Below are 13,608 nucleotides of genomic sequence, written 5' to 3'. Positions count from 1 at the left end.
TTACCTTCTAGGTATTTTGGATTGCTAATAGGGAGATCATCTATGGGCTTAAAGGGTTAACAGTTTTACCTGGTGTTATTGATAATGATTATACTGGAGAAATTAAAATTATGGTTCATGCCTCTTCTTATTACATTATTCCTAAGCAATCTCGAATTGCTCAAATTATTTTGATACCTTACTTTTTACCTGCTCAAAAATTTGCTGAAAATAATAGAGGAGATAAGGGCTTCAGACATATAGGACAGCAAGCTTTTTGGACACATTCATTAACTGATAACAGACCTATTTTAACAGTTTCAATACAAGGAAAGCTATTTACAGGGTTATTAGACACAGGAGCAGACAAAACTATTATTTCTAGTCTCCACTGGCCTTTTGATTGGCAAAAACACAAATCTGATGTTACTATCAAGGAGTTGATGAACTGATGGCACCTAAAATAAGTTCTCACCCACTAAAGGTCCAAGGGCCTAAAAATAAAATGGCCTTTGTAACTCCTTTTTCTATTACCAATACCCTGCACTCTATGGGGCAGGGACCTTCTTGCTCAGTAAAACGTGACCTTAAATATTGATCCTTTTTAATAGGGGCTACTGCTACTATCCCAAATATTATTCCCATTGCTCTAACATGGACCCAACAGCAACCTATTTGGGTGGAACAATGGCCCCTTCCTAAAGAAAACTACAAGCATTACAAAAATTGTTTTCAAAACAACCAAAGTTGGGTCATTTAAAACATTCTACTAGTCTTTAAAATGCACCTGTTTTTATAATCAGCAAAAATAAATAAATAAATAAATAAATAAAATAAACAATAAAAAAAGGAAGTTATTGCAAGATTTGCATGCTATAAATGCTGTAATGCAACCTATGAGACTCTTACAAAAGGGACTACACAGTCCTTCACTTATTCCTGACTCTTGGCCCTTACTTGTTATTAACATAAAGGATTGTTTTTCCTCATTACCTTTGCACAAAGCTAATAAGAAAAATTTGCCTTTACTGTTCCTACCTATAACAATCAGGAGATTCCTAAACGTTATCAATGGAAATTCCTTCCTCAGGGTATGAAAAATAGTCCTACTACATGTCAGCAATTAGTAAGAAAAATTTTGGAAACTATACATCAACAATTTCCTCAGGCATATATTTTTCATAATATGGATAACATTTTACTGGATATAAAAAAAAAACTTAATCTCCTTCTGTTTCAAAAAACTGTTACAATTTTACAAACTAAGAGCCTTTTTGTTGCTCAAGATAAAGTACAAAAAATGCAACCTTCGGAATTTCTTGGGATAACTATTAACACACCAAACTATTAGGGCCACACAATATGAAATTAGATATCAAGCCTTCTATGACATTAGTTCAATTGCAAACAATTGCTAAACATATTAACTGGATCAGACCTTTTTTAGGAATACCTACAGTCCAATTACATCATTTATTTCAATTGTTAGAAGGAGATAGGGAACATACCTCATTATGTATATTAACCCCTAAAACTATCAAAAAATTTAAAAAGGTTAATGAGGCATTAAATTATCTATTTTTACACCGGTTGCAACCTGAATTACCTATTATTCTTATTGTTTTAAATACACCTCAGACACCTACAGGGGTGCTTACATAGGAAAGGGACACTTTATTCTTATTAGAGTGGGTTTATCTGTCTCACTTATTAACTCAGGCCTTAGCCATGGCTATATTGCCTCAAACATCCTCAAATACATGTTTGCAACATTTTTTAAATATTAAAAATTTGCTACACAATACGCAATATCCCTGTCATATGCGATCTCATACTAATTTACCAAAACCATTGTCAAAAAGCAACAATTATGTTAATAATACAGTATCTAATTACATTCAAACCCACCTTTAGATGTAAAAGGAGTTAAGTTTAAATAAGAAAACCATTTACTGGTATTTGGGAAGGGCCTTTGATGTAAAATGTTGGGAGAGGGGGTCTTTATGTATTGATACAGGTGCTACATTAAAGGTGGGCACCCCAGAAGAGTGTTAAGAAGTTCATTAAAAAGGACGGCTGAAGATGGGTACAGCGTGGTTCTATATCCTTACACTTACTCCTTTCTTCTTTGCATGTTTGCATGTTGAGCTTAATCTACCTTATTGGGCTTATGTTCTAAACCCTCCTTTATTCACACCTTGAACTTGGTGGCATGCAGACCCCCCACTTGCTTCTAACAATTCTGCTTGGACAGGTGGCACATGGATACCTCCTGCGGCAACACAAGAATATCTGCGCAGCAACCAAACATTGACACTATATTCTCATAATCCAACTTTATGTATTGTATATAATAAGTCACATACTGATTGTATTAATCTACAGAAGCAAATGCACTTGTATTATTCCCCTAAAAAGGGAAATTAAACAGCTAATTTAACTTTTATTACAGCTGTATCAACTTCTACTTATGAATTTATGAATGTATCACAAGTACCCACCTGTCCCCATCTGTAAACCAAAAACTGATTGGAGATAATAAGTTTTATTCTGTTCAATGCTCACCCTGCAGGATACAATGTCCTCATAATAGCTCTTCGTTCAATGGAATTCTCTTAGATTGGGGACCCCATGGACATTTGTTAAGTAATAACATGTCTCTTCAGTTTGGACAAAATTCTTCCACACCAATTACTTGGAGTGAACATGGACTTTCTGGACCCATTTTACAACTGTCTGATGGCGACAGTATTTTTAGTCCTATTCATAAGACCATTTGGAGATTCAGACTGCCTTTTACTGACAGAATTCTTTATCATGGAGACTATGTTAATGGGTCAGGCAATTATTCTATGTCATTAATTACCAATGTTTCTGATTCTGTAATGATTTGCACTACACATCCTTACATTTTAGTTTGGGAGTCCCTTCCCTCCTAATATTACTACTGACCATGTTTATATCACCAACTTATTTCCTCCTGTCTGGTATTCTGATTGTTTGAGTCATAAAAATATTAGTGACTATAATGTATCTTACGTTATGCTACTAAAATGATGAGCTCATGTATGGCTACCAGTTATCCTGAACAGAAATTGGTCTAATGAGCAAAGTTTATATGTGCTATTAGAGTCTTTCAAGAAAGGCCAAAAAGATTTATAGCTACTCTCACTGCTTTTATTGTATCGGCTATAATCATAATTGCCATGGCTGCAGCTGCTACACAGCTCTAGTATCCTCTATTAATACTGCCCATACAGTTGAGAAGGTTTTGACTAACGTAACTCAAGAGCTACAAACACAGGTTGACGTAGATCGTGAAATCATGGCTAGACTACAGGCTCTTGAGGCTGCCATAGAATGGACTGGAAAACAACAAGAAGCATTATCAAAAAGATTAAAATTGAAATGTGACTGGCAATTCTCCTTGCAAAGTGTAACTTCAATTCAATATAATGAAACACAGACACCATGGTATAAGATTAGACAACATTTACAAGGAGCATTTGATGATTTTTTGAGAGAACATATTAACTCTTTACAAGATCAGTTGGAGACTCAATTACATAATATCCATGATGTTTTTGCACAAAATGTATTTGAGCAAATTGAAAATGGATTGCATTGGCTTAAGCCTGAAAATTGGTTTAATGGGCTTAATTTACGCATTTTTATTAATATTGGCATGCTTATATTGATCTGTATTGCCTTGTTATATCTTTTTAAATGGATATGTAATTTATGTAAGCAACAGGAAGCGCAACAACAGACTCTTGTTATGATGGGATTGCTTGCTTCTGTGCAACAGGATTGTTTCCTTGCTTTTAATAATAAAAAGGGGGGATATGTAGGCCCCCACCTAAAGGCTCTAGAAAATAAGCCATGGGCTGAACTGATAAACAAGCTGTGAGAAATGTCACGTAGCCGGCTGGATAAGAGATGGCCTACTTAATGAAGTTTTGTGACGAACTTTAAAACAATCTGTCCTTGATCATGTAACATCCTGTGCTTACTGCAGGAGCCTGGGAACCTAAATAGCTTAAAATTATTAACATTGTTATAACTTAGATGATATGTGAGGCACCGTGCATGTTCTATATAATCCTTTCCTAAGAATCAATAAACAGAGTAGCCATCAGCTCTCTCCGCATACGGTGTGTATGTGTACATGATATCGCGACACCGACATCTAGCAACTTGAATTCATTGCTGAATAAAAGCTCACATATCCAGAAAATTCTCTTGCCTCTTTCTGATTTTTGCCTTCTTCCCTTTCCCAAATCCTAAGACCAAAGTGGTAGAAGGCAAAGGAGATATCATTCCCAGAACAGAAAATCATACCTAAGTAGTTTAAGGTGTGCATCAGTTTGTCAGGGGGGAAAAAATCCTTTTTCTCTGTTATTGCTCTCTGAAATTCACTCATTTGGAAGAGGCACTCCAAATAAACAAAATGAAATTATTCATTGTCCAAATGAATGACTTTGTAATAATCACCATGGTTGATAACTAATATTGTTGTGGTCACTATCACTGAAGCCCCTGTCTTTTCTGCATTGGTGGACTGAAATAGTAATTTAAGATCATTTCTTCATCTGCTTACCACCCTTCCCCAATTTCTTTTAAAATATTTTTTTGCCCCTGTCACACTAGTGAAATTACTCTCTCTAAGCACTCCAGGCTCTGAAAGTTAACTAATACAGAATGTTTATAATACATGCCAAGTACTTTACAAGCTCACGTTTCCTTCTCACAATACAAATTCACTAGGTCATTAGTATTTTCATCTTGATTTTTCAGCTAAAGAAACTGAAACTTAACTAGATAAGGCAAATTGACCACAGTCACAAGTCTATAGAGAAATAAGACTCAATTTGACTTTTCTGCTTTCCAGTGGTTCTCAAACTCCAGCGTGTATCGGAATCACCTACAGAGCTTGTTAAACATCTACTGCTGGGCCCCACCCCTAGACTTACTAATTCAGCAGATGTGGAGCGGGATTCAATAATTGGCATTTCTAAATAATTCCCAGGTGTTGCCAATGCTGCTAGCCTGGGGACCGCACTTTTAAGAACCACTGTTCCACACCTTTGTTCCTCAAAGTGTGTCAAGAGACTCCACAGCATCAGCATCCTCTGTGAGATGCTTAAAAACGCAGCATGCTGGGTCTCAACCTAGGCCTGCCGAATCAGACTACACTTTTGACAAGATCCCAGGTGATTCGTGTGTACCCTAAAGTGTGGTCCTCATCACAAACTTCTGAGCCAAGACAGACGCTAAAGAAGGCAACCGGCAAATTCTAATTTACAGAGAGCGTCTCTGGGGCAAGTGTTAGCAAGGACTTCAGCCACCCCTGGGCCACAGCGGGGAAGGGAGAAGTTCTGGGCTCCCAGGCGGTCGCAGTCCCCCCGCACCCCTCCCCGGGATCCTCTCGGCCCCGCCCCCCTGCGGAGGGCGACTACTGCGCAGACGCAGATGCCGCGCTCCTCCCCTCGAGTCTCCCGGGTCCTCCGAACCACCGAGCTTTCCTCCTAGAGCGGCCCCTTAGGAGGCACCCACTTCTCCCCTCCACGGGTGCCCACAGCCATCCGGAAGTGCAGATGCCTGCGAGGTTCTGAGTCTCTTTTAGAACACCTGTCGTTCCTCTTTCATTCACCCCACAAACGATTCTTGAACGCCTGCCCTTTGGCAGACAGGTGAACGAGGCACGGTCCCCGTGGTCCCTGTGGCACTGGGTGATGAATGCTGTACCTCCTAGGAGCTGGAGGCGCGGGGGCCGGATTGATGAAAGCTGTCCCGGAGGCTAACGGCCCTGAGACTGGCAGTTGCCTGCCATGTAGGCACTCAGATGTTTGGTGGAAGGAGATCTCCAGTTGGAGAGCATTCCGAGTGGAAGAAAGGTGGCTATTATGAAAACGTCTCCATGTCCAAGGCACGTGGGTGCCCGAGATGAAGCGGGAGAGGTAAGTAGTGGCGATCTTGAAGAGCTTGGTATCCTGATAAGAAATGTAAATAATGTCCTGAATAGTCTAGACGGTATTTTAATCCAGACCATACGAGCTCTGATTTGTACTGTATCTGAAGGCTCTTAAGAGCATGGTGACAGAATGAAGGTGGCAGTGGCCTGACATTAGGTGTTTATTCGTTAGCAGTCTTTTCTCTTCCACTAAGACGTAGCTCCCAGGAGAAAGGACTATGTCTGTTTAGTTCATTTTTCTTACCCACCACTTAGAGAATGCCTTGTACACAGTAGACCCTTAAAGAATGTTTGTTGGATGGATGAATGAATCAATTTGCAGTTGATAGGACTTAGTAACTAATTGGAGAGTAGATGAAAGTAGGACGTAGAGAAGACTGATGTACTGAAGATTGGAAGAACACAAATTGTGGAATCCTGTCTAGTAGGTGTTTGTTGAGCAGATCTGGGCTGACCACCACCAAGATGCTATAGGGCAGGAGTCCAGAACAGGCTCCACTCGTGGTGTAGTCAAGGAAGGGGAAGGGGCCCAGAGCCGAGAATCTGCTACCAAGTACCAGTTCTGGGTTTTAGTCCCACCAGCAAACATGTCAGTTTCCTTTCATGCCACTCACACGACCAAATTTGAGAAGTACCATACTTTTTTGTTTTGTTTTGAATATCAGCCATATGCGTAGAATCCATGACCATGGTTTTATGGCTATTTATATGACTGTGGTTTTAAGGCTGTTTGTTATTTCATTACACTGATGTAACATCATTTAATAAAACCATTCCCTTGTGCTTTTGTTGTTTGTTTACTGTCAGAGATAATGCAGGAATGATTATCTTCATGCCTTCCTTTTCCTTTTTTTTTTTTTTTGTGCTTTTGTCAAATATTTCCCCCCACAGGAATAGATCACTAGTCAAATAATATTTTATCTTATAGCTCTTACTATATATTGCCTCATTGTTTTCCAAAGAGTTAAACACAGCAACAGCAATATCCATTTATGCAACAATTACAAGTTGGGCGTTTTCTGATGCAAAGCACTGAGCTCTAGGGACATAATATGAGCGCAACAGACACAGACCCTACCCTCCTGTAGCTTCCAGTCTAGCATCCAAGGGTGGCATTTCTCAGATCATCACTTAAGTGCATAATTACAAGCTAACACATGGTGTGAACTAAAAATACAGGCCACTTAGCAAGAGGCAGAAACCACTATTACAACAACTTCAGCAGCACTGGTGGTGGTTTAGGGGTTTCAATTTTACTACTGTATTTTACAAAATAGTTTGTCAAGATTGCTTTGCCACCTCTCTGCCCTCATTTTCTAAACAACTCTTATACTTTCCCTCCTCAAGGCTTTTGCACTTGCCGCTTTGTCTGCCTGGATTGTTCTTCCCCCATTCACCTGCACGGCTCATTCACCTGCACGGCTCATTCACTCAGTTCAGTTCTCTGCCAGGGTGTCACCTCTCCAGAGTGGGCTCCTTTGAGCTCTCCTCCAGTAGTATCCTCTTCTCTCACAATTCCTTTTACCCTGCTTTGTTTTCATTGTACTTTCAACTCTTGACATTACTGTGTTTTCACTTCTTTGCTTGTTCAATTATTTTTTCTCTTTCCCCCACTAAAATGCAAGCTCTGTGGGAAGAGGAACTGTATTCAGTGCTGGTCCCTAGCACTTCAAACAGTGCCTGGCACATAGTAGGTGCTCAACAAGTATTTGTTGAATGAACTAAATCATGAATGAATGAATGAATGAGCCATATAAGCAAAGGGGGAGAGGACAAATGTTCCAGATAGAGGGGACTGCAAGTGCAGAGAGCCTGTGTCAGATAGAGGGTGTCAGAACTGAAGGGTGTCAGAACTGAAAGAAGGCCTGTGGGGCTGGGGTACAGACAGGGAGAGGTAGTCATGGAGAGATGAGGCGGAAAGGTAAGGACAGACGAGACAAGGAGGACCTTGTAAGCCATGTTAACAGGATTTTGGCCTTTATTCTAAGGGCACTGAGAAGCTATTGAAGGAGTTCAGATAAATTGAGAATTGTGTTTTTGTAAGGTCCCTCTGACAACTGGGTGCTAAGTTGACAGTAATAGAACAAGACAGGTGAGGGGAATCACTAAGCTGGCTGTCAGTGTCTCCCAAGGCAGAGATGAGAATGGTTTGCATTTGGATTCTGGCTGATGGAGAAACAACAATCTGGCACTGCTTCTTATCCCTGTGATCCAAGGTGAATGGCTATGCTGACCAGACCCAAGAAACCAAACTCAGACCTAAGCTCTCTTCATTGGCATAGAATTGAGCCATGTGAATAAGGCATTCTTTTTTCCCCCATGAATATATATATAAATTCAGCAGACCCTGATGGAGCGTTTGCCATGTGTCGGGCCTGTGCCAAGAGCTGCAACAGATACAAAGATGGATAAATGTTGCAGCAAGCCACCCAAGGGAAATACCATCCTGACAGAAATAATGCCTTTTTGGCTTTCTTATATTCCCTGCTTTGCCCTTCGTGTTCAGTTCTGTTTTCACGCATCTGCTTTGTATTAAATACATCTCTTTATCCTGTCTGCTTACCCCAAGGCCCAGCAAAATTAGGTGCTCAGTACATATTTGAATGAATGTGCATTTTCCTCCTTGACTATTGTGGAGGCCAGTTCCCTAAACTGAGGTTTCTCTCAAAGTTTACTGAGCTCATATCAAAATCATTTCAACTGTCCAAGCCAAAGAGAGAAGAATAACTTGCCTACTCAACTCACAAGACTATTTATTATGAAGAAAAAAAAAATTCAAGGGTCTTGGCAAACTTGAAAGGTATTTGAATGATAATGCCCTGCATTTGCACTACCCTCATTACCACTGTTGGCTTTATTTTCTGTTTATTCAGCAAATATTTATTGAACATTTACCTTGTATTAGGAGCTGGAGATACACAGATGAACAAGATACAGCCTCTGCCCTCACGGAACTGACATTCACATGTGTACTGGAGCACTGTGGGTCAAGGTAAAAAGAATTTGAAAATCACTACCTATCCAGTCCCATCACTGCACAGAATACATATGCCAGAGTGCCCAGCAGCATTTCCCCTTTTCCATGCTTTGTTGCATCTCACTGCCAAGCTCCTTTTTTACCCATGACCCCACGTGGCAGGCTTTTCCCCCTTGGGTATACCCAGAAGATGCTTTATTAAACATTTCAAAGATTGCAGCCTCTCTGCAAACAATGGCAACAGCTTTTCTTTAAGTTCCCATTAATAGTGTCCCCCATTATTGTGTTTTCCACTCTCGGGGTGTATGGTTAACAGATCCAGTTTTTCTTTCCTCTTGCATTGTAAAAGTCAGCAGGGGCCTTGGAAACCCTGATACTAGTTATAATTTTCTTGCAGGCACTGAAAAGTCACGTAGCCTCTACGGTCTTTGATTTCTGAGAGGGGAGAACCAGGGAAGGGGTGGTAGGGGAGGGAGGGTTACACTAGTCCCTATAATTACGTGATCCATACCCAGTTCTCCACCTTCTCTTTCTGCTGTTTTCATTCCGGGGGCTAACCACCAAGACACTGTCTCAGAATTTCTTGAGGTAGCCTCCATACCCGGAGGCACACAGGGTACCCGGGACGACAAACATGGGGACAGAGGCGACGCCGTGTGCAGCCTGCGAGCTGTGGTGAGGGTGAGAGGGGAATGGTCGGAGCATGCGCACCAGTGACCCCACCCTCGCGCTGGCGGCGGGGCGGGCTTGGCGTCCGCTGCGTGAAACGATTGGCTCTGCTTAAGGGTGGGGGACCCCGCTTCCGCCGGACGCCGGAAGTGGCTCCCTGCCCGTCAGTGGGCCATGGAGACCCGGGGACAGTAGTGTCTGAGTTGCGAGGCTTTCGGGGACTGCGGCCATGGAGGCTGTGCTGAACGAATTGGTGTCTGCGGAGGACCTGCTGGTGAGGCCCGGTCCGGAGGGAGGGAAAAGGAAGATTCTGAAGGGCGGGCCCTGAAGAGAGTCGGGTAGGGGCCTAACCCTCATCCTAGCATCAGCTTTGCCTAGGGAAGCCAAACTAGCTCCCGGCAGCCCCTGCAGCGTCCGGCCCCTGCCCAGAAGGTCCACTTTGCCCCAGAGGCTATCGGGAGTTGTAGTTTCCTTCGCCACCACGCCATAGACTCAGGGCCTGGAGTCTGGGTGTGCGCAGGAGTTGGGAGATAAGCGTGTGTACACCTGTTTTTGAGTGCTCCTTCAGTGGCGGGGAAATGCAGCGACCACCATAGTTATATATATTACTTATTGAATCCGGCACTGCACTAAGTGCCTTACAAGAGATATCTCGATCTTTGTTGCTCTAATAGGAGATAGGTACTATCTTTATTACTGCTTGTCAGATAAGAAAGGGTCCAGTCTCGGCAGGGTGGGGCGAGATGGGAGAAGCAATCTCCGACAGGACCGCTGTTGTTGAGGAGTTCAGACAGCCTGTTTACTGTTCAGCCTCTTGGGGTCAGCTGCTCCGGGAGCGGTGCCTGGAGCCGCCACCAGGTGGCATCTCCTCTCGGTACCACTAGGGGGAGGGAAGCAGAGAGGATGCGTCCCAGGAGATAGCCCACTACTAAGAAGCAGAATGCCTGGGTCCCAGGGATGCAAATGGCAGAACCTGGGACCCTAGGACCCGGGAGGAAAATGTGGCAGAGGGAAAGATGGAGGGTAAGTGGGAAATGGACACCCAGATCCTGCTAGAGTGGCTTGCCCCCTTAATTTCTAAATGACTCCTCTCCTCTCCTGTGGCAGAAGTTTGAAAGGAAATTTCAGTCTGAGAAGGCAGCAGGCTCGGTGTCCAAGAGCACGCAGTTTGAGTATGCCTGGTGCCTGGTGCGAAGCAAGTACAACGATGACATCCGTAAAGGCCTTGCTCTGCTGGAGGGTGAGGTGCTAGGCTCCCTGACTCTCCCGTTCCCAATTGCCATTGTCCTCTACCACTATTGGCCAGGGTCACTCCGTCCATCTCAAGTGCTGGGATCCTTTTTAAACATGGGCCCTCATAGTACAGCCACCTCACAGTTATTTTCCAGTAACTCACTGGAAAAAAGGGCTATACTTAGCCTGACTTCTCTCAGTGCACTTTGGGCTACTCACCACCTTGTCGTTGTTTTGCCAGACAGGGTCAGAGTATGTCAGTCCCCACAGGACTTTGGTGATCTGGTAGTCTAGACATTAGAAAAGTGATTTGCTTCAGGTCACACAACTAGTTACTTAAGGGCTGAATTAGGACTAGAAGCTCCTGTCTTGTGTGTCCCAGTCCTGTGCTCTTTGCCCCCCACTATGTTGCTTATTTAGCAGACCTTTTGTGGGGCTGGCATGGGAGAAATACTGAAGATGGTCCCCAAAACCTGTGAGCAGATGGTCCTTTTTTGATCAGAATCCTATTTCCTGTTGGTTTTGGATTGGTCACCATTGGTCAGAAGCTATGATACCTAACCTTTAAATTTCTCTGTAACCCTTTTCTCTTGGTCAAGTAATGATGTAAAAGCAAACAGTCACTGTGCTAGCCAGGGATTGCCTATTGTAAATCCATAACAGTAAGAATCTTCGTTAACGCAAATAATCTTACCTTCCGTTTGTCTATAGCCATTGCCAGTCTAGTTGAGGAGACAGTACAGACACTTGGGAAGATTTATAAGCACCTGCAATACTACCTAGCAACACATTCTAGTACCTAGAGTACAACCAAACAACAGAAGCCTCTGGGAGATCACCGAACTAAGGAAGGAAGGTGGGGACCTCGGGGAGGTGAATTAAGGAGTTTTGAGCTGATTTTTTAAAGGGGGAGGGAGTGCAGACTTACTTTGAACACTGGTCTGGGTAGCAAAGCAACTGTAGGTAAATGCACAGCAGATGCCGGAACTGAGGAGAGATGCCTTTGGCTTCTCCAGTGCCTTGATTTCCTTTCAGTCACTGGATGAGCCAGAGTTGATTGTAGTATTGATACCGGGGCATTGACCCCCAGGGCGTTGATCCCCGGGGTGTTGGGGCAGCCTGGTTCACGCCTCCCCAAGGAAGCCCAGAGTGGACTAGAGCTAAAATGGAGGCTCAGGACAGTGACCTCCCAGGATTATATGGGGATTCAGAGAGTGGAAGGGTCCCTGGGACACAAGCACAAGGCAAGGTGGGAAGCGGTTTTCACTCTCTCCCTCCCTCTCCTCCCCAGAGCTGCTGCCCAAAGGGAGCAAAGAGGAGCAGCGGGACTATGTCTTCTACCTGGCCGTAGGGAACTACCGGCTCAAGGTGAGGCAGAGTTCCCCGCTCCCTGCTCCACCCCCTGGCCACAGCACCCTCTGTCTCTCTCCAGAGTAGAAGCCCGGGCCCTCTGGAAGGCCACAGAGGCCATTAGGTAGGGGTGGTGTTGGGTACAGAGGTGCAAGGTGATAGCAGGTCAGGAAGCTGAGGGAAGGTGAGAGACAGAGGATCAGGGTGCTGAGGGTGTGGGGAGCGAGGTGATGTCACCATTGGGGTGCAGCCTCAAGCCTGGGCTGTTATCTCCCTGGGCTTATCGCCCCCACACAGTTGGGGTGGTTTATGGACTCTACTCTGTTGGGTGGGGCTGCAGTGGGGCGGAGTAGACGGAGGAACCCCAGGGCCAGCGGAGGGAAGGCTCATCTGATGGGCAGGAAGAGGGAGAGAATTCCTGAGGGGGTGTTTTTTTGCCCTGAGTGTAGGAATATGAAAAGGCCTTAAAGTATGTGCGGGGGCTGCTGCAGACAGAGCCACAGAACAACCAGGCCAAAGAACTGGAACGGCTCATGGACAAGGCCATGAAGAAAGGTGAAGGCCTTCCTCTCTGTCCCCTCCCTCTGTCTCCCTCCACCCCCCTGCCCTCCTGGCTCCCTGGCCCCCAGCATCCCCCAGTCCTTCTCAGCTCTGTTAAGTCCCCTTCCTTCCCCCATGCCTGGGCCCTCCGGTCTCTCTTCAAACAATGCCCTCCAAGCACTTCCTCCTCAAACCCCCTTCTTTCTCCAGCCCCTCGGAGGCCCTCACCCCATGACTCCAGGTAGAGAGGCACATCTCCTGTTGAGCAACAGCGGGCAGCATGAAGATGGTGGCCGAGGTCCTCACAGAGACTGGGTTTGGACTCCTGACAGTTTCGTTTTTCCTCTCCCCAGATGGACTAGTGGGGCAGGGCCATTGTCGGAGGCATGGCCCTGGGCGTGGCAGGACTGGCTGGACTCATCGGACTTGCTGTGTCCAAGTCTAATCCTGAAGCAGACTGCATCTCTGCCTCAGCCCAGGGATACGTGGGAGCCCGTGGCAGACACTGGAAGAGAGGCCCACCTGTCCTCCCTGTCCCTTTCTTCTCCTGCACCCTGTCACTGTCCCCTGGGCCTTCAGCTTCCTTTCCCCTGAGACCTGTCCTTTAGCCCCAAATCATGTGCTTTGAGATGAGTGTAAATAAAACTGGGCTTTGGCATGGGAACCTCAGTGTCCTTGTTGAGAAGAGGCAGGTTCTTTTCGGCCCCAGGGTGGGGGTCATGCATGGGCCTTCCCCTGCTCTGTGCCCTCATTCTCCTACCCGCCAGGCTGATGTGGGGTTCTCCTTTGTCCGCTGAGCTTCCCAGACCCCCACCCCTTCCTTCTTCCTCCCCTCCAGCACAGGGACGTGGCCTTTGCACGGCCTTAGAAAGCCTGAGAAAAGCAG

The 13,608-nt window shown here is 44.8% G+C and overlaps 1 protein-coding gene and 2 long non-coding RNA genes across 3 annotated transcripts; 2 read left to right on the top strand and 1 right to left on the bottom strand.

Moving 5' to 3' along the window:
- Nucleotides 1–5,257: 5,257 nt before the first annotated feature.
- LOC106729133 lies at nucleotides 5,258–9,621 on the bottom strand. The gene is made up of 3 exons (XR_001365464.2): nucleotides 9,442–9,621; nucleotides 8,849–8,933; nucleotides 5,258–5,972 (listed from the first exon to the last, which is right to left on the bottom strand). It is a non-coding gene; the product is annotated as an uncharacterized LOC106729133 (long non-coding RNA).
- LOC116657633 lies at nucleotides 5,802–9,016 on the top strand. Its single transcript, XR_004312828.1, has 2 exons — nucleotides 5,802–5,939; nucleotides 8,859–9,016. It is a non-coding gene; the product is annotated as an uncharacterized LOC116657633 (long non-coding RNA).
- A 110-nt stretch (nucleotides 9,622–9,731) lies between the features above and the next one.
- LOC102506467 (mitochondrial fission 1 protein) lies at nucleotides 9,732–13,386 on the top strand. Its single transcript, XM_006180920.3, is given in 6 exon segments — nucleotides 9,732–9,873; nucleotides 10,707–10,839; nucleotides 12,124–12,200; nucleotides 12,632–12,737; nucleotides 13,076–13,092; nucleotides 13,094–13,386. Coding segments are annotated over 6 exon segments (615 nt in total). The 5' UTR covers nucleotides 9,732–9,828; the 3' UTR covers nucleotides 13,331–13,386.
- Nucleotides 13,387–13,608: the final 222 nt, after the last annotated feature.

The sequence above is a fragment of the Camelus ferus genome, chromosome 18 (assembly GCF_009834535.1).
Source record: "Camelus ferus isolate YT-003-E chromosome 18, BCGSAC_Cfer_1.0, whole genome shotgun sequence".
NCBI lineage: Eukaryota > Metazoa > Chordata > Mammalia > Artiodactyla > Camelidae > Camelus > Camelus ferus.
This window is presented reverse-complemented; position numbering and strand designations above follow the sequence as displayed.